This window comes from Orycteropus afer, unplaced genomic scaffold, assembly GCF_000298275.1.
Source record: "Orycteropus afer afer isolate SDZICR_OR568_19922 unplaced genomic scaffold, OryAfe1.0 scaffold00024, whole genome shotgun sequence".
NCBI classification, from domain to species: Eukaryota; Metazoa; Chordata; class Mammalia; order Tubulidentata; family Orycteropodidae; genus Orycteropus; species Orycteropus afer.
In genome coordinates this window covers 15,623,905-15,644,855 of record NW_006921611.1, presented here as the reverse complement: position 1 = coordinate 15,644,855, position 20,951 = coordinate 15,623,905, and the positions used below count along the sequence as shown (strand labels likewise).

The 20,951-nt window shown below is 39.9% G+C and overlaps 1 protein-coding gene across 1 annotated transcript in view; it reads left to right on the top strand.

The window, feature by feature from the left end:
- The window catches only part of SH2D4A (SH2 domain containing 4A), a 108,991-nt gene that overhangs the window by 51,103 nt on the left and 36,937 nt on the right, over positions 1 to 20,951 (top strand). The window contains exons 4-6 of the mRNA XM_007935045.1: positions 12,898 to 12,978; positions 17,836 to 17,947; positions 20,544 to 20,754. Coding sequence (XP_007933236.1) covers positions 12,898 to 12,978; positions 17,836 to 17,947; positions 20,544 to 20,754 — 404 coding nt within the window. The remainder of the gene's footprint in view (positions 1 to 12,897; positions 12,979 to 17,835; positions 17,948 to 20,543; positions 20,755 to 20,951) is intronic.

Here is a 20,951-nt window from a genome sequence, read left to right as displayed (position 1 = left end):
TGACTCTTTTGGAGAAGTCTTTGGAAGCACATAAAAATTTAATTTTTAGAAGGTCCCAAGCATCTGGCTTCTCTTCTGCTGTTTGTGCATTTTGAGTTATGCTTGATAGTCTATTTATGCATGGCGCACATTCTTAAACTAGTTAAGCTAACCTACTCTTTGGTTGCACAGCCAATTGGCATAATTGCTGTTAAAAAGTTGAATTGGCAAAGTTTGGGGGATAGATATAATTACAAAGCTTCTGCATCTCCTTCCATACCCCCTTTAAACCAAAGCTAAGCCTGATTTCTATTCTGCAGTCTGGATTTCTATAAAACCTAATTTTAGTTGTTTTCCTTTATAAAGGAGAGTCAGATGTGGGACAGTAAGTTTCGACCACTTCTTTGAAAGAATAGAAAAAATATACTGAATGTTTTTTTAAGATACTTGTTTATCTCAAGGTGCTACTGCATAACAACCAATGGTTTAGTTTTAGTGTGGCCTGGGCTTTCTGTAAAGAGTGATAAATATTATTCGGAGCACAGCTCCTTATGGTGATTTAAGTGAAGAATACTAAAGCTTACTGAATAAGTAGGCAGGGTTAAGGAACCTGGATCCCACTGTAGAGTAGACATCAAATGCCTGAGCTCGGGGAACCCTCTTGGTGTTGCCTGGCTCCTCTCTGAACATAGCATTATTACCCATCCCTGAAAGGTTTGGCATCACACTTAACAAAAAGGGACTGTAAACAGAAAGGTAAAATGTATCCCGGAAATATACAGTAGAATTTTGAGGTTTGAGTTGGATGTGAAGAAAAAAGGATAATCCTATCCAAAACCAGAAACTGTTTCCCTGGTTGTATAATCCCTTCTAGTATATATGATCTTGGGAGCTCTGGTAGCATAATGGCTAAGGCACTTGACTGCTAACCAGAAGGCTGGCGGTTCAAACCCACCAGCCACTCCTCGGAAGGAAGATGGGGCAATCTACTTCTGTAGTGATACTGCCTCGGAAACCCAAGGAGGGGTCGCTATGAGTCGGGTCCGACTCGACGGCACATAACAACAACAACAACAACAAGTATATATGAAAGAACCATTTCAATATTGTTTCAGGGGAGGTAAAGTATTGGGTGTATCAGATAAAAACAGACAAGAAATTACTTTTAAAGAGTTCTAGTGGTGCAGTGACAAAGCATTCAGCTGCAAACCAAAAAAAGTTCAGCAGTTCAAACACACTAGCTGCTCTAAAGACAGGCAATCTACTTCCATAAAGATTACAGCAGTGGAAACCCCATAGTGTAGTTCTACTCTATCCTATAGAGTCACTATGAGATGGCAGTGAATTTAATCATCTTATTAATTTGTGTGGAGCCATACTTAGAGTTATACAATCAGCCAAGAAGTTTCCTTGTAAGTATAATGGAATTTCCTGATAGCTTGTAAAATATGATTTTATATAAAATAGAATCATTAAATCCTATGGTCTTAAAGGCTATTTAAGCCATTGTGCTTTTTTTTTTAAAATCTTATTTAAAAAGCTTAAATATGAAGTAAATTACAAAAGAGAAAAAACAGAATCAGTTGTAGTCTTAAGAGTTGTACTTTATGAAGTTGACAATACAACTTTATATAATGGCAAATAATATTTGCAGTGATTCACTTATCCTGCTTCTTAGAAGTGGGGTAAGAGGGAAGATAGACATGGAATCCTGAATCAGGAGACTTGAGGTCCAGTCTACCACTTAGAGGTCAGTTCTTTAGCCTTTGGGGTGCAATTTCCTTATCAATAAAATAGAGATCACAATAGCTACATATCACTAGGTTAATGTGAGAATCAAATGAAATAGTGTATATATATATATATATGTGTGTGTGTGTGTGTGTGTGTGTGTGTATATCTATATAAAGCATTTTTACAAAGTGTTATATATGATATGAGTATTATTTTCTATTATTTATAGTTACTTTTCTATTTTCAGTTCTGTCAAGCCTTCTCAAATCAATCATGTTTTTAAGACTGTATATTTTAACAATCCTTTATTACTTTATACTCATACTTTATGCTTAATAATTACTTTATTTCTTTTGCTTTTTCTCTCTCTCTCTTTTTAAATGGATCACAAATCAGACATTTCTCTGGGTGAAAACTTAAGAGTAGCCATTGAAACGTTCATATCTGAAATTCTTTGTCCCAACCACCCTTACCAGTTCTGCATTATTGAATTTCCTGGGGTTACTGCCCAGTTCTACCATTTATACAGTGCTTTGTAGTGTGGTAAGGAGCTCTGGTGGCATAATGGGTAAGGCATTTTGTTGCTAACCAGAAAGTTGGTGGCTCAAACCTACCAGGTGCTCCATGGGAGGAAGATGAGGCAATTTATTTCTGTAAAGATCTATACCCTTGAAAACCCAATAGGGGTTGCTATGAATTGCAGTTGACTCAATGGCAATTTTTTTGAGGGGGGGGGAGTGGGTTGTGGTGTGGTGGAGAAGGTGTAGTATAAGAGGATGGATGTTTATAATTGTTTGATGCTGTAATATGTGCAGAATAAATTCGGACACTAAAGAAAATCTGTTCCTTAAAGATATGTCATAAAATCACACATCACATACTTTTAAGTCAGGGTCTACAGAAATCTGTGCATAGATTTTACTAGAAACAATGTTAGAGAAATGGAGAAAAGAGTCCCCAGGGTCTTTGTTGTTCTAATTCATGTTTCAGTAGAATCACTCTCCAGAGAGCAGGTACCATATTTTCAGGAGTAAAATTTATTGTCCCATTTTTACTTCATATTAGTCTAGTTGGCCTTAGGAAAATGTCTTCACTCTTTACATATTATTGTTCTTTACAACTTTATCAAAGCAGAGTTCCATTATTTTGCTCTCCTGTTATTCTGAAAACAGAAAGCTAAATCCTGGTATGCACAATGTTTACAGTTTTAATGCTTAATGTTATAGTCATTACTAGGAAATCTCCTTTTTAGTTAACATGTGTACGGATAGGTTAATTTGGTTATTTCGGTGACCTGGTTAGCAAAATTAGGTAAGTTATAGACCATCAATTTTCTGAGAACTGGATTTCAATTTATCTTGATTAATATTAAAACTACACTGGATATCTTTTTGTGGAGGTTAGGTTTGTGTGTCAATTTGGCTGGCCTGGTTGAGCGAGTGGGCAGCTGAATGTAGTTTTTCCCCATGGTGAGATTGGTAATTGCTAAAAACACAAGGAGGCCACATCTTCCGACCTTGTCTAACCCCACAAGAGGAGGACCGGATCACCATCAATAGCCCAAGGCATATTACTGCAAGGCCAGACATGCTGCCTCCCTCCAGCCCTTTCACCAACTCCCAAAGCACCACCACCTCTTTCCTGGGTTCGATAATTCACTGCAGTGACCACACAGAACTCACAGATTATGGGGTTTATTAGGGAAGTACCAGGCTACAATTCAAGTTCAGGAAGAATGCTCAGTCGCTCTCCAGCTCACAGTCTTTCTCCTAACGGTCTCTCACAGTCTCTCTTCCAACAGTGAGTGTCCCTCGGTGTTTCACTCAGCAATGCGTGTCTCTTTCGCAGCAGCACATGTCTCTCAGGAGCATGTGTCTCTTTCAGCAGCACGTCTTCCTCAACCAGCAATCAGAGAGAGACTTCTTCTGCCTCTAGGAGGCCTCCTTTTGAGCTTGGCAGAGTGGCCAAACTAACCAATCATAACATCAGAATTCTAAGCACCTGAGAGAGAGCAGGAACCTCTCAGAACATTGCTTTGTATTGCCCCCAACAGAAATACCCCAGGTGGATAACTTTTACAATTAGGAGCTCCTCAGTTGCTCACAGCAAATTCCATCACAGATTTTACAAAGCCACACTAAGTAATTTACTACACCGCAGTTACTAACTCCATGGTGGTATCTATTGGAGCAGCTGAGTAGTTGCCTTTGAGTATGTGGTCTACTTCCCATATATAAGAAACAGCTTTGGGAATGGTCTCCAGCTTATGGCATGCTTGAACCCTGCTTGTAGCCGAGTCATTGTTCAGCAGCCTGCCATGCTCTGCCGACCTTGGGAGTTTCAGTGGACTTGAATTAATGGCCTGCCATGTAGTTTGATAACATCGGAACTGTGCCATTTTATTTGTTGACCTTGGGCTTGTTAGCCTCAGCAGCCAGTAACTGCCTGAGTGAAGAGATACCACTAGCTTCAGTGGGCTGGGAGCAAGAGGCAGAGGAGCTGAAGCCCAAGGTCAAGGGGCTTTTACACAGCCCCTAGAGCCTGGCACTTGGAACTCGGACTTCTAGCCTCCCGAACTATAAGAGAATAAACTCCTGTTTGTTAAGTCCATCCCATTTGTGGTATATTCTTGTCAGAGCGGCACTAGGTAACCAGAACACTTTTAATAATTGATTAAGCATTTAATGGATTTATAGTGCCTTCATTCTTTCAGCAAATATTTATTGAGGCCCTACTAAGTGCTGGACACATTTTTGTCTGCTGGGGATTCCATGGCAGTGAGTTAAACTGGCATGGTCTTTGCTCTCATGGAGGTTATTATTCTGACCAACAGTTCTATGAAGAAGTGCCACGTGTATAAGAGATACAAGAGAACAGGATGAGTAATATGCAAGGACGCACATTCTTTTCAAAAATTAACCTTGATTGTAGCCTATTAATTCATCATTTCAATTTTTATCATAAAAATTAAGTGCTAGTGGAAACAATTCAAGTATCAATCAGTATACTAATGGATAAACAAAAGAGGTATATACATACAATGGACTATTGTTGTTAGGTGCCATTGAGTCAGCTCCGACTCACAGCAACCCTATACCTGAGGCCATCGTGGCAACCACTGCATCAGTCCATCTCATTGAGGGCCTTTCCCTTTTTTGCTGACCCTCCACATACCAAAGCATGATATCCTTCTCCAGGGAATGGTCCTTCCTGACATTATGACCAAAGGAGATGAGATGAAGTCTGGCCATTCTCACTTTCAAGGAGCATTCTGTCTGCACTTTTCAGGACAGATTTGTTAGTTCTTCTGGTGGTCCATGGTTCTTTCAGTTTTCTTCCCCAACATCACAACTCAAAAGCATCAATATCAATTCTTCTTCAGTCTTACTTACTCATTGTCTAGCTTTCACATGCAAATAAGGCAAATGAAAACACTATGGCTTGGGTTAGGCCCACCTTTGTCTTCAAAGAGACATCTTTCTTCTTCAGCACTTTAAAGAGGTCATTTGCAGCAAATTTCCCCAGTGCAATACATTGTCTGATGTCTTGACTGCTGCTTCCATTGGTGTTGATTGTGGAACCAAGAAATATGAAATCTTTTGACGACTTCAATCTTTTCTCCATTTATAATGATGCTGTTTATTGGTCCAGTTGTGAGGATTTTAGTTTTCTTTATGTTGAGATATAATCCATACTTCAGACTATAGTCTTTAATCTTAATCAGTAAGAGCTTCAAGTCCTCTTCTTTTAGCAAGCAAGGTTGTATCCTTTGAATATCACAGGTTGTTAATGATTCTTCCTCCAATCCTGATGCTGCATTCTTCTTCATATCGTCTAGCTGCTCAGATTATTTGCTCAGCATACAGATTGAATAAGTATGGTGAAAGGATACAACTCTGACACACTTCCTTCCTGACTTTAAACCATGCAGTATCCCCTTGTTCTGTTCGAATAACACTCTTCTGGTCTATATACAGGTTCCTTGTGAGCACAATTAAATGTTTTGGAATTCCTGTTCTTCTCAATGTTATCCATAATTTCTTATGATCCACATTGTCAAATGCCTTTGCACAATCAATAAAACACAAGTCAACATCTTTCTGGCATTCTTTGCTTTGACTCAAGATCCATCTGACATCAGCAATGATGTCCCTTGTTCCATGTCCTCTTCTGAATCCAGCTTGCATTTCTGGAAGTTCCCTGTCAACATATTCCTGCACCCATTTTTGAATTATCTTCAGCAAAATTTTACTTGCATGTGATATTAATGATATTGTTTGATAATTTCCACATTCTCTGCAATCACCTTTCTTTGGAGTGGGTACAAATATGGATCTCTTCCAGTCAGTTGGCCAGGTAGCTGTCTTCCAAAGTTCTTAGAATAGATGACTAAGTACCTCCAGCACAGCATCCATTTGTTGAAACATCTCTTACCAATTTCTGGAGCCTTTATCACCAATTCCTTCCTTCCTTCCTTTTTCCTTCAATACCATTGGTTCTTGATGACATGCCATCTCCGGAAATAGATGAACATCAACCAGTTCTTTTTGGTACAGTGACTCTGTGTATTCCTTTCACCTTCTTTTGATGCTTCCTGCATCATTCAATATTTTGCCCATAGAATCTTCCAATATTGCAACTCGAGGCTGAATTTTTTCTTCAGTTCTTTCAGCTTGAGAAATGCTGAGCTTGTTCTTTCGTTTTGGTTTTCTACCTCCAGGTCTTTGCACATTTCATTATGATGATTGACTTTGTCTTCTTGAGCTGCTCTTTGAAATCTTCTGTTCAGTTCTTTTATCTTGTTGGTTCTTCCATTTGCTTTAGTTACTCTTCTTTCAAGAGCAAGTTTCAAAGTCTCTTCTGACATCCATTTTGGTCTTTTCTTCCTTCCCTGTCTTTTAAATGACCTTTTGCTTTTTTCCTATATGATGTTCTTGATGTCAATCCACAATTCATCTGGTTTTCAGTCATTGGTGTTCAATGCATCAAATCTATTCTTTAGATGGTCTCTAAATTCAGGTGGGATATGATCAAGGTCATATTTTGGCTCTCGTGGACTTGTTTTAATTGTCTTCAGCTTCAAGTTGAATTTGCATATGAGCAGATGACGGTCTATTCTACAACCAGCTCCTGGACTTATTTTGGCAGTAGATATTGAGCTTCTCCATCACCTCTTTCCACAGATGTAGGCAATCTGATTCCTGTAGCTGTTTCTTCCCATTTTGAGTCATGCCACATCTGCAAGTAGAGATCCCAAAAGCTCTACTTCATCCATATCATTAAGGTCAACTCTACTGTGAGGAAGCAGCTCTTTCCCTGTCATATTTTGAGTGCCTTCTGACCTGAGGAGGTCATCTTCCGGCACTATATTGGACAAAGTTTCAGGGCTATTCATGAAGTGTTCTAGTACTATATCAGATAGTGTTTCACTGCTGTTCATAAGATTTTCACTGGCCAATTCTTTGAGAAGTAGATGGTCCCTTCCTTCTTGCAAATTTGTTTTAGTCTCAAAGCTGTGCTGAAACCTGTCCACCATGGGTGATCCTGCTGGTATTTGAAATGCCAGTGGCATAGCCTCCAGCCTCACAGCAACATGCAAAGCCACCACAGTACAACAAACTGACAGATGAGTGGTAGACAGTAGAATATTACTCAGCCATGAAGAGAAATGATGTTCTTGTACATGCTTTGATATGGATGAACCTTGAAAACATTATACTGAGTGAAGTAAGTCAGACATAGAAGAACAAATACTGTATGATTCACTTATATGAAATAGCTAGGGTAGGCAAATGCATAGAGACCAAGCTTATTTGGAGGGAGGAAAGGAGGTTATAAGGGGCACTCAGTTTCTGTTTAGGGTGATGAAAACCTTATGGAAACAGTGGGAGTGGTGTGCAACATGGTGAATGTAATTAATGTCACTGAATGGTACACTTAAAAATGGTCAAATTGATTTTTTTTTTTTATATATATATATATATATATATATATATAAAGAGAGAGACAATAAAGTGAAATAAATCAAGTGTTAAAACTATTTCGTTTATTAGGGCTTTTTGGTTTATTAGGAATTAATAGGCACTTGGCATTTGTATAATTGCATAGTTCTACTTTTAATCAAATAAATATTACCTTATTAAGTTAGAAGCCAGAATAAATAATTTTCAAATAAATTTGAAAAATGAATATAATATGGCACATACTCTCTGGGGAAATACAATTTGGAACCATGTTGATGATGTTGCTAGCAGCATCTTCTTACAGCTAGTTGCTTCTGTGGATCTGAACTACTGTATTTCTAAGTTTAACAGAAATTATCTTTTGTAAACTCTGATTTGACTCATCTGGATGGGCTAGACTCCCAGGATCTAATTGGGATCTGCATGATAGGAGAGAATCATTTCAACTTGCTGTCTGCAGAACTAGCTTTGGATGTTATTAGCTAGCAAAGTTTCATTTTGTTTTTTTGGGGCATCTGCATAAATATTTCTTGGTAGCTTTCATGTTTAAGTGAAGCAAATTTGAAGCAGAATGAAATATCAAGCATATATGAAACTCTGCCCTTAGAGTTGCAATAGCTGAAGAAGTCTGTGTGATACAGCAGATGGGGGATTACTAAGAGGCTTCTATGCTTGGAAGCAGACATACGTTCTCTCTGGGAGGCCTCACTGAAGGGGCAAGCTTTGGACATGAAGAAGTCACAGAGAGTCAAGGAGAGTCCCTGCTCTCCTATCCATTAGCAGATGACCTTACCTCATTGATAAGGGGATATGATTGACTATGACTCCCTCTTAAATTTGACATGAACATAAATGATGTATTGTACTTGAAAGTGCTTTGGATAAGCAATCATTATACAAATAGGTGGGTAGTTTTCCTCTCTTGTTACAAGTAGGATTAAAGAGTATATTCCCTGGAACACAGCATCATATTGGAGGCTTCAGAGGGGATGATACCTTCTCCAAGAAGGCTCTTCATCTTCATTCTGGGAATGCTCAGAGGCAACATTATTTCTGAGATTGTCTCTGATATTGGCATTATAAATCATCACTGTTAAGCCCATCAACGTGGCTATTTTTTGATAAAGAAAATCCCTTGGACTGAGCCATTTTCATTCTCTTACATTGCACTTGGTATATGTCCTGGATTTGTAGAATGTGCAAGCGTAGCAAAATGAACCTGCAAATCTTGGTTAATTTTGAAAAGCAGAATTTTTTAAATGTAGACCTGGTTCTTGGTATGTGTGAATAGATTCAGAGTTTACAATATATATATATATATATTGTACTTTGGGTGAAAGTTTACAGAGTGAATTCATTTTCCATACAGCAGCTCACATACACTTTGCCTCATGATACTGACTGCAATTTCCCATAATGCAGCAGCTTCCCTCCCATCTCCTCCCCATAGTTACCTCTTCCCTGTGTCCTTCCCTCCCAAGCAGAGTTTACAATATATGTTAAATAATATATTTGAATAGAAGTATTGATCTCAGGGGTAGTAAACTAATCAATTATTTATATTAAAACCCTGCTATTCAAGAACATTATTCATCTTTTGAACTTTGGTATATTAAAAAACAAACAAATAAAAAGAAACCCTGTAAAGCCAAAGACACCATGTCAACTCTGGCCACCATCACAATGGCCACTGGCGTCCCCAGCATCGTGTACTTCACATTGTCTGGACCATGTGTCTATGCTTCATTTTGAGTTATTTAAAATATTAACAACCTCATCATAACTGATAAGTACAAAAGCACTAAGCATGTCAAAAGTGCTAGTAAGAAAAGGCATTTGATGATAGAAAAAAATTATAATTGAAAAAAATACAATAAATGGAGTGTACATGCATTGAGTGAATTGTTCAATAACAGGAATAATTCTGAGAGACAAAGAATAACCTGTGTGATATATTTAAGGTGTACCCATGCAGATAGCAGTAATTGGTGCAAAAACAAAAAACAAAACAAAAAAAAATCTCACTGCCATAGAGTTAGATCCGACTCCTAGTGACTCCTACTTGGGTTTCCAAGATCATATTTCTACAGAAGTAGATTGCCCAATCTTCCTTCCGAGGAGTGGCTGGTCGGTTTGAACGGCCAGCCTTCTGGTTAGCAGTCAAGTGCCTTAGGCACTATGCCACCAGAGCTTCCAGTAATTGGCAAGGAGATAAAACATGGGATAAAAGTGGACAGCACTTGAGTATATGGATTAGAAGAGCAGTGTCAGATATATTATACCCTAATGCTGATTCAGCAAATAACAAAGAGTTTGTTTAAGTCTTAAAGGCTGAGCACCGTGAAAGTGCTGCTGACAAAACCTTGGTGCAAAGGTCTGCCGGTCATAGGTGTCATAGGTCCAGGTCCTTCTGAAACAAATTAGTGGTAAGACTAGGAATGCAGAAAGCATAGGCAGAGCATTAGCTACAATACTTGAGGACTGTATCAAGGGAGAATGGCTACCTGCCTCCTAATTTTTAACAGAAGAAACAGTCTTCTTTGCAAGGTGATGCCCTGGAGTCCTTGTATTAGTGAGGAAAGGAAGAATGAGCCTAGTTTTAAAGCTCAGATTCCTTATAGTAGAAAGATATTCAGGAACTGCAAGCTCAAGCTCTTCAGAGTTATCTTGGACTTTTGTTACACAAAACTTTTAGACCATTTCTAACCTGTTCATAAATAGAAGAAACTGGTTACTGTTTTAGAGGCAGAGAAGGTAAGTATTCTTACGAGAAAAATTTGAGATAGGACATGCTAAGAGGCATTTGCAAACCTGTAGGATTCATTACTTTGCCAAGTAATAAGCATAAGAATTCTTTTGACTTACAATTCATTTTCTTGTCACTACGATGATGATATAGTTGAAAAAGCATAAACTGTGGCACAAAATAGCTGTGTGACCCAAAGCAAGTGGCACAACTTCTCTGAGATTCAGTTTCCTTTAAAGTATGGGCATTGTATAGTCCACCTATTAGACATGTTGTTTCCGAACAACAGAAGTAGAGTGCCCAACCTTCCTTCTGAGGAGTGGCTGGTGGGTTTGAATCGCCACCCTTCTGGTTAGCAGTTAAATGGCTTAGGCACTATACCACCAGAGCTCCTAGAGATGTTGTTGTTGTTATGTGCCGTCGAGTCGGCCCCGACTCATAGCGACCCTTCCTTGGGTTTCTGAGGCAGTATCACTACAGAAGTAGGATTGCCCAACCTTCCTTCTGAGGAGTGGCTGGTGGGTTTGAACCGCCAGCCATCTGGTTAGCAGGCAAGTGTCTTAGCCACTATGCTACCAGAGCTCCCAGAGATGTTGTAGGAAGTAAAAATAATATATATTAAGTAACACAGTGTCTGACCGTAATAGGCATTCAGTGACTAGAAGCCATTAGTGGAATTTGTATTAATAGCACTCCCATGGTTAGCAAAAATTCTCCACAGACAGCTTGAAACCTGCCACCAAAAATTATTGTGGCCAGTTTTACTAGTTAAGGTAGACTAAACTTTTATAACAATAAGACCCATAGGGCAAAAATGGCCAAAGCACAATAGAAGCTAATTTTTCTCTAACAGTCCACGATGGGTGTTGGTTCCTGTGGGCTCAGGTCCACGCAGTCATTCAGTGATACAGGCTCTTGATGGCCTTGTCTTCAATAGTTGTGTGGCTACTCTCACCACTCCAGCCAAAGGAAAGGGGAAGAGAGATACAGGAGTGCGTGAAAGAGCTTTTAAGGGCTGGACTATAAGTGGCAAATGCCAGTAATTACCTGCATTATACTGGGGATAACTGCTAGGGCAGCTGGGAAATGCAGTGTACCTGAGTAGCCCTGTGCACATCTACTGTGAAAGGAGGACAAAACGGAGGAAGCCCACAGTCTCTGCCACAGTGATTAATTAATGGCATTGTTATGATCCTGCAATACCCTTTGTGCACACAGGGAATGTTTGTACCAGCCTTTTGCTGATACTCAGAAGGAAGGTTGGGCAATCTACTTCCATAGTGATACTGCCTCAGAAACCCAAGGAGGGCTCGCTATGAGTCAGATCCGACTCAATGGCAGTGGGTTTGATTTTTTTGTTGACAATTTCTCATCTATTTCAAAATTCAGGAATCAATCCTCAGGCACAAGGCCTGTGGGGCATAGGACTTTGGGTTGTATGTAGGCATTTGAGCTAGGAGAGAAGACTGGGACTCAGCTCAGGCTCTATACTCAGGTCTGGGAAAGGGTGGCAGAAGCCTGTGTAACTGACCTGGTCTTAAGAGGTACCTGGTATGATATACCAGCTCACTCACAGTGCCAGAGGGGTTGGCACTTGGCAGGTAGGAATGACACCAGAGAATCCAGGCAATGGATCTGGGAACCCATTTGGCAGGAGTTTCTTGCTCAGAAATCTATCTAGAGCTATAGAAACGTAAATGCTAGGCTGGGTAACAGGAGCCAGCAGGGAAGGAGGGGAAGACTATAACCCAGGTAGGGAAATGGGCAGGGCTCCCAGGCACCAGATTGGAATTACAGGCATGTCTCCAATCCTAGGGGAAAGCAAGACATTATGCACAGTTAAATGTCAGAGCCTAAGGCATCGCTCTGGTTCCAGCTGAAACCAGGTGGGGCAGAGCAGGGGTTAAGAGAGGAAGAAGAGAATTTAAATTAGGGAGTAATGTCACCTCAGGGGCCCAAGTACCAGATGGCAACAAGACACACAAACCCAGTTGTCATGACTAACTCCATGACCAGCTCCTGACTATTGGCAATAATTAATTTCTAAATCTATGGAGGGAGGAGAGCCTGGTGGTGCAGTGGTTAAAATGCTCAGCTGCTAACCAAAAGGTCAGTGGTTCAAAATCACCAGAAGCTCCATGGAAGAAAGATGAGGAAGTCTGTTTCCATAAAGATTTACAGCCTCAGAAACCCTATGGCCAGTTCTACCCTGTCCTATAGGGTCACTGTGAGCAAGCAGTGGGTTTGGACTGAGGGAGGAGGCATAGGCTTACACACCTACTGCCTCAGTCTGAATTTGTTGAGGAACTCAGGTGCTGGTGGAAAGCCCTGGTGGATCCAGTTCTGAGAAGCATGTGGGGGTGGAGGCAGCATTAAAAAAAGTTGAACTGAAGGAGGCATTAACAGATTATCTTCTGAAATTGCATTGCCACTCTAAATGGTAATTTTAAAAAATGTGTTTCATTTAATTTTCAGTCACCCTCCAGTTCTTCAAGAAATGTTCAACAAATGTTGGCAGATTCTATCAATCGTATGAAGGCATATGGAATTCACCAGGTAAAAGACTTACATTCTGCATTCAGGGGGATTAATGCATCACCATTTCCATTAATGTTTCACAAATTGGTAAATTAGTCTCATGTAGAAATGAAATTAGGCAACTAGAATGAGAAATCTGTCTTAAAAGCTACAAACACAGCAATTCATCTTCACCCATTTTTCTGAAGTTGGGACAGTATCACTAAAGGAACAGATGCAAGACACGTCTGCTAAGCACCACAGTGAAGATCTAAAATAGAGATGATATCCTGACCTAGTGCAAACACTGAGGGAAGAGTTGTTTCAGAGAGCATTAAATTTGGCAGGAAATAGTGAATTAAACTATTTATGTGTTCACTGTTTCTATGAGCCTGCCCTTTTACAAGGAGAGCTTCCTGTGCCCTCCATTTCCACTGTGCCAGTAACTCCTCTAAGGTACTCGGTTCTCTCTTACACCATCCAGACAGCGAGATTCTCCCTACAGGCCAAGCCCTACTTCCTCCTTTGTGCTAGAATGTTATTTTATCATGTTTATTGTTGTTAGATGCTATCATGTTGGTTCCAACTCATAGCAACCCGAAGTATAACAGAGTGAAACGCTGCCTGGTCCTGCACCATCCTCACAGTTGTTGCTGTGTTTGAGCCCATTATTGTAACCACTGTGTCAATCCATCTTGTCGAGGTTCTTCCCATTTTTTGCTGACCTTCTACTTTACCAAGCATGATGCCCCTCTCCAGGGACTGGTCCCTCCTGATAACATGTCCAAAATATGTGAGACAAAGTCTCACAATCCTCACTTCCAAGGAGCATTCCGGCTGTGCTTCCTCCAAGACAGATTTGTTCATTTTCCTGGTAGTCTATGGTATATTCAATATTCTTCAAACACCATAATTCAAATGTATTGATTCTTTGATCTTCCTTATTTTAGCATATATTGCTCAAAATAAATGAGTCAAAAACTAGGACTTGGAAACTGTAGTAGGATTTGATCTTTAAGAAGTCCCAAGAGAGGCAAGGTGAGATTCTAGATACTAGACTATGAAGGGAAGGGTTCTAGTGGCTGACGGCCTGAAAGTGGCTGTGGGACAGGCTGCTCTGTGTTCCTGTGGGCAGTGCACTTCATTCCCCAACTCATCTGTAGGGACATGTATGAACTTGATTTTAAGAAATCATGATGAAGTTTTGGAATTGTAGTTCCCATATGCATACCATATATATAAACATATTTATTTCTAAAATAGCACCAATAAAAGATCTAGAAGAAATTTTCAGAAGTGTTGCATGGATCACATTTTAATATGATGACACTTGAGAAACACAAAGGATCCATTTAGACATTCATCCAGCATTTATCAACTATGTACAAGCCCTACTTAGAGCAACTTGTCCTTGGGTTTCTGAGGAGATAGATATCTCTCTGGAAGTAGATTGCCCATTCTTCCTTCAGAAGAGTGGCTGGTTGGTTTGAACCACCAGCTTTCTGGTAAGCAGTCAAATGCCTTGGGCACTACACTACTAGAGCTCCTATATATACCAGGCACATACGTGTTACACCCTGTTACAGACTTTGGAGATACATCTATGAGCAAAATAGACAGAAACCCTATCATCATGAAGCTTTTATTCTGGATGGGGAAGACAGATGGTAGACATATATATGAAGTCAAGTGACTGTAAGAGCTGTAGAGGAAAATAAAATGCAAGATAAAGGAGCTGAGGAAGGCTGGGATGGATGGGAATTGTTATTTTATATAGTTGGTTAGAGAAAACCTCTTTGAGAAGGTGATATTGGAACTGAGAAATGAAGGATCAGAATAGAGGTGAAAGCCATGTGAATTTCTTGGAAAAAGTATGTTCCAAGCAGAGGGAATAGCAAGTATAAAGGCACAGAGGCAGGAATTTACTTGACATGGTCAGGAGACAGCGGAGCAGTCAGTATAACTGTAATGAAGTGAATGAGAAGGGAGAGGATGACAGATAATTAACGTAGGCCATTGTAAGGGATTTGGAACACACATATTATTCAAAGTGATGAGCCTGCATGAGATTATCTTGAGAGTAAGGATGGAAAAGAGAAAACATAGGAAGTGTGAGGCATTTCAGTATTTAGACTGGGCCTGAGGTTTCTTGTCTTGGAAGTATAGGGGTTAGACTAGATCAGTGGTTCTCAAACATTGTAGACGTGACACAGTCAGACTTTCATAGTTGTCATACTCTTTCACAAGAATATCCAGGCCTATGTACCATTCTATTCCCTTTTCTCTAACTTAAGAAATTAAATCTATATTTGAGAGAGTCAATGACAGACTCACTTACCAACCTTCCTTGTAAAATGAAGGTAATGACATGGAACCCTCCTACTCAGTGGGGAAATTGTGAGGGTCTAGTGGTGTAGTGCCTAAGGCACTTGACTGCTAACCAGAGCCTGGCAGTTCAAATCCACCAGCCACTCCTCGGAAGGAAGGTTGGGCAATCTACTTCCATAGTGATACTGCCTTGTAAAATTCAAGGAGGAGTTGCTGAGTCAGATCCGACTTGACGGCAGTGAGTTTGTTTTTGGAATGAGTCAACTGGGAGCAGTCGTGGTTCAGTGGTAGAATTTTATCACCTTCTACCCAGGAGACCTGGGCCAGCACCTATATGTCAGTGGAGGCTTGTGTGTTGCTGTAGTGCTCAACAGGGTTCAGTGAAGCTGAAGGAAAGACCTAGTGATATACTCCTGAAAATCAGCCAATGAAAATGCTATGGGTCACAACGGTCAGCTACGTAGGGGGCTGCCATGAATCAGGGGCAACTCCATGGCAGCTAACAATAATAAGGAAACTAGTGGGAAGTGACTCTGTGAAGTATTTCTATCAGTTAGCCAGAACAAGAGGTATCCTGAATGACGTGGACTTGGCCTCATTTTCTGGTCCTTGTAGATCATACTGACCTTCTCGGCCTCCACATCTTGAACTCTGTGCACCTGAACCAGTCTCTAGCCTCAGCTCTCCTGCCTCTTCTGTCCACAGCCTTCACCTGCTGTGCCATGCTTGGCTACAGTCCTGAGTCCTTAACTTACATGCTTCTAGCAAAACACTCCTAAAGAGACCACAGTGGCTTTCTGAACAGAAAAAGAAAGATAAGCTTTTAAAGGTTTTGCTGAAAGTAACTTTTCTGGATGAATTCTTAGACAGTGAAACTCAGGATAAGTGCTGAGTTTCCTGTGTTTTGAACAAATACAGCAGCAGGACCAGGTCTCCTCTGCTATTACTCTGTGAAACTCACTCATTTTGTCTCCCTTCCCATTTTGCCCACACATAATTACACTGCAGATTAGAAAGGAATGTGGTTTACTAAATACAGCATTTTCAGACACTTCAGTATCATCTTCTCAACCGAACACCACCTGTATTATTATTTATTTACTGTTTTTCTTATCACTTTTTAAAACTTTTTGCTTATCCTAAGCACAATAATAATAATAATCATGCTATCCTAATTCACTGTCATAATTATATTTTTATATTAAAATAAATACATGAGCATGTTGAAGAGGAACAAAGCTCTACTTTTAAATTGTTGTTTTGTTCTTCTGTTTAAATTTAGAAACTATTAGCAGTGCTTTTATGTGTTTCAGGCTTGTGAACAGCTTTAGCAAGATGGCAAATCTTGACAGTCGTTTCAAACACCAGAAGCTACTCTGTGGTTTTTATCGTATTGGCATACAAAGTGGCTTAGCTCTAGGAAGGAAAATAGCGTAAAAAAAGAGTACAACAATAAATGTTCCAAGAGTTTAGTTCCATCTGAAGTTATGAAGTATCACTATCAACTACATTACTGAGATTTCCAACTTTCCACAATGACCCAAAACAAAGTTAATAGCATCAACATTTATATTTTAATTGCATAGAAATAATTTGACAGCAAGAAAGTTTTTATCTTTTTAGAATCAGAAAAAGCCTATCATTTGTGACATAGCGAGCAAAGTATGGTCAGTCTGTCTTGCCTCTTTGAGCTTGTTTCATTAGTTAGCTAACCAAGCTTTTATTTAGTTCACTGAGTTGTAAATTCTGTTTTCTGATGAGCACTCAGCAGGCTGTGTCTAAATAAAGTACTTTTTAGGGCTAAGTGATTTGGTTTGTTATTTTCTCTTTAGTTAAAAATGAGTTCCTTTTTCAATCATGGGAGAAAGAAGGGCTGCTTATACACAGGGAGACAGCTCAGGGTGCAGGAGTGTATGGAGGGATGAACACTGGGAAGAGGTAACTATGGGGAGGAAGTAGGAGGGGAGCTGTTGCATTGTGGTAAACTATGGTCAATGACATGAGACAAAGTATACGTGAACTGCTGTATGGAGAGTGAATTTGCTCTGTAAATCTTCACCCAAATCACAATAAAAAAAAAATGAGTTCCTTTTTAAGGAAGATTCATATTTCTTATTTTATATTTTCTCTTTACCAAGCAATGTTTTTATATGTTTTCTTTATATGTTTTATTAAGACAAAAATTAATCATTTTGGAGCCACCTAAAATTATGTGTTTGTACTGCATTTTCAGACACATTGTTTGAGGACATGTAGAGATGCAGTTCACATTGTTATGTATTATATACTCACACCATGCTAGCTACTTGTCTGATACTCACTATAACCCAATGCAATAGTTTGTAATTTCCTAATTTTACATAGGGGGAAACATCCTGAGAGAGGTTCAGTAAACTCCCCCTCGGAGCTCTGCAGCTAGGTAGGATTAGCTCTGGCTTCAGGTATTGCTGATTCCAAAACCCATGCTTTTCCCACAACACAGGAGTTAAATAGTAACCAGAGTGCCCTTGTCCTCTTGGAAGACTGCCTGATTCACTCACCAGTGTTTGTGTCGGTTTTTTAAAACAGAAGAAAGAATCCATGAAGAAAAAGGAAGATGAAGAAATAAAACAAATTGATGAAGAGAGAACCAAGCAGATTTATAAGAGCTGGAAAGAAGACTCGGAATGGCAGGCATCTTGTGAGTACATGGAGGGCCTCAGTTGCCTCTTCTTCTCCTTTGAACCTAATGAAATGAAGAGTCTGGGAGTTCTGATGGCGTAGTGCCTAAGGCATTTGACTGCTAACCAAAAGGCTGGCAGTTCAAAGCCACCAGCCACTCCTTGGAAGTAAGGTTGGGCAACCTACTTCTGTAGTTAATAGCGCCTCAGAAACCCAAGGAGGGGTCACTATGAGTCAAATTGACTCGTTGGCAGTGAGTTTTGTTTGGTTGGTTTAGGAAGCACTTAATGGTGGGTTGTAGAGAGGTGTCGTAACACTAAATTACTAATCAAATGCTTACAAGCTAACTTGTTGATTAGCAAAATGGTTCTTAATTCATCCTTTTACTGTCAAAATTACATCTATAGATAGAGTGGTATCAAACTATGAAAAATCATGTTTTAGAAGAGTGTTTAATGACCTGGGAATACATTTGTGGTATCTTTTCAGCTTGAGGGAAATTTTATATATATATATATATATATATATATATATATATATATATATATATATATATATATATGTGTGTGTGTGTGTGTGTGTGTGTGTATGAAAATTATCCCTATGTTAAATATTTACATACACTAAGACAAAAGGACTAGAAGGCTATATAACCCATTGCTGTCAAGTCAATTTTCAATTCTTAGTGACCCTACAGGACAGAGAAGAATGTCTCTGTAGGGTTTCTAAGACTGTAATCTTTATGGAAGCAGACAACTGCTTCTTTATCCCACAGAGCAGCTGATGGATTGAACCACCAACCTTTCTTTCAGTTAACAGCCAAGTGCTTAACCACTGCACCAATAGTCTCCTTGTTGTTGTTGTTGTTGTTATGTGCCGTCGAGTTGGATCCGACTCATAGTGACCCCTCCTTGGGTTTCCAAGGCAGTATCACTACGGAAGTAGATTGCCCCATCTTTCTTCCGAGGAGTGGCTGGTGGGTTTGAACCGCCAGCCTTCTGGTTAGCAGTCAAGTGCCTTAGCCACTATGCTACCAGAGCTCCCCAATAGTGTCCTTAGAAGGCTATATACTAACATGTTAACATTAGTTTTCTGAGAGAAGTGGGATTAGAAATTATCTATTTTTCTTCTTGTTGTTTTTCTGTTTTCTAAATTTTCCACAGTGAACAGATTTTAAGTTTAGAATCAGAAAAACAAAGTAACAACAGGCTGGATATGTTAGCATTCATCCCAGGGCTGTGAACCACCCCTGACTCACTATTGAGTTAGCACTGTCAGAAAAAAAAAAACCTCATAGGAGAATAAGTCAATGTAAATGAAGACAGAGCAGAGGATGCTAGAAGAATTCACATTTGAAATAGGCTCAGGATTTCTGTGTCAATCAGGACACTGAAGCCTTAACTGCAAGATCATCCGTTGGGGCCGCTTGGGGCAAGAGGTCAACATTGGCAATTTTTGTAGGAAATTGAGAATCCTAAACTGATCAGCAATCCCATTACAACAGATACTATTAAAATTATCATTTTTGTGAAGTAAAATATTTGCAATATCCAATCATAGGTCTTCCTCTTCTCAATGCAGTGAAATTCTAGTATAATGGAATATTTTTGGCATCTTTTTGAAGTCAAACATAACAAGATTTGACCAGTTTTTATAAAGAATACCAGGTGATCCTTATATGTCCTTATAGATCTTTTTAAAACATAGATTCTGATTCAGTGTATCTGGGATAGAAATGCAAACTTCTCAGCAGGGTTCAAAACGGAATGAACCAGTTGGAAGCCCTGATTAAAGGGGAGGCTTAGGTACTTTTATATGTGCAGTAATGTTCCACAGGGAGCTCTGGTAGCGTAGTGCCTAAGGCACTTGACTGCTACTCAGAAGTCTGTCAGTTAAACCCACCAGCTGGCTACTCCTTGGAAGGAAGTTTGGGCAATCTACTTCTGTAGTGATACTGCCTCAGAAACCTGGGGAGGGGTCGCTATGAGTCGGGTCTGACTTGACGGCACATAACAACAATGTTCCACAACTATCTGTGGGTTAAAGATCACTTTTGTTGTTTTTTGTCTGGCAGGCTCATTCACATTTGGTTCAGCTCATGGTAGGGTTTGAACATAAACTATGGAGAGCCTCGCTGCTCTTTTGCCCTATCCACAGCCGTGAGCCACTGGGTAGTGCTTGATGCTTGATAGTTACTTAGGGCACACAGCATCCCAAGCATCACCACGTGAGGGATGTAACGATATCTCTTGTTAAAATGCCCTTGAATCCTCACCCTGAGGCCAACTCAACACTTACACTTGCCAACTGCAAAAAATTCTTGCACACATTGTTCTCCACTTCCATCTTATCTCCTCTTCCTCCTTCTCCTGCTTCTTTCTCTTTCTTAGAAAACCTCCAAACTCCCATAGAAACAGGAGTTCTACAGAGAAGTTTGGGCAGTTGTGAATGGGCAAACTATAACTGTCTGAATAATATGTGTTGATTGTGATTGTTTGTTATTATAAGCAGAGCTCTACCAAGAGCCTGCTCTGTTCACCTTGTGCACTGATGAACCTTCTAACCACCTCTGTGGAGTGGACTGATGAGGACCTTTTCTCCCATTGTTTTTCTAGTGAGAAAATCCAAAGCAGCTGATGAAAAGCGAAGGTCCTTGGCTAAACAAGCTCGGGAAGACTACAAGAGGTTATCCCTTGCAGCCCAAAAAGAAAGAAGTGGTGAGGGACTACAGAGTCCCCTGAGTGCTGCACAGAAACCAAAAAGACCCCCTCTTCCACCTAAGCCTCAATTCCTAAACACAGGAGGATACCCTGTGAAATCTCTTGGGTAAGAAGCACCACTAATGGTTTTGGGCATGAGCACTGAAATGGGCTGATTAAAGACAAATCACATGACTGTCCATGGGGAGTAGAGAACCACCTGGCAGACTATCTAATTAAATTCAGCCTCACCTCTTATCCTGTCTTCCTGAGTGTGTTAGACTGGGTTCTCTAGAGAAACAAAACCAGTAAAGCTTATATATA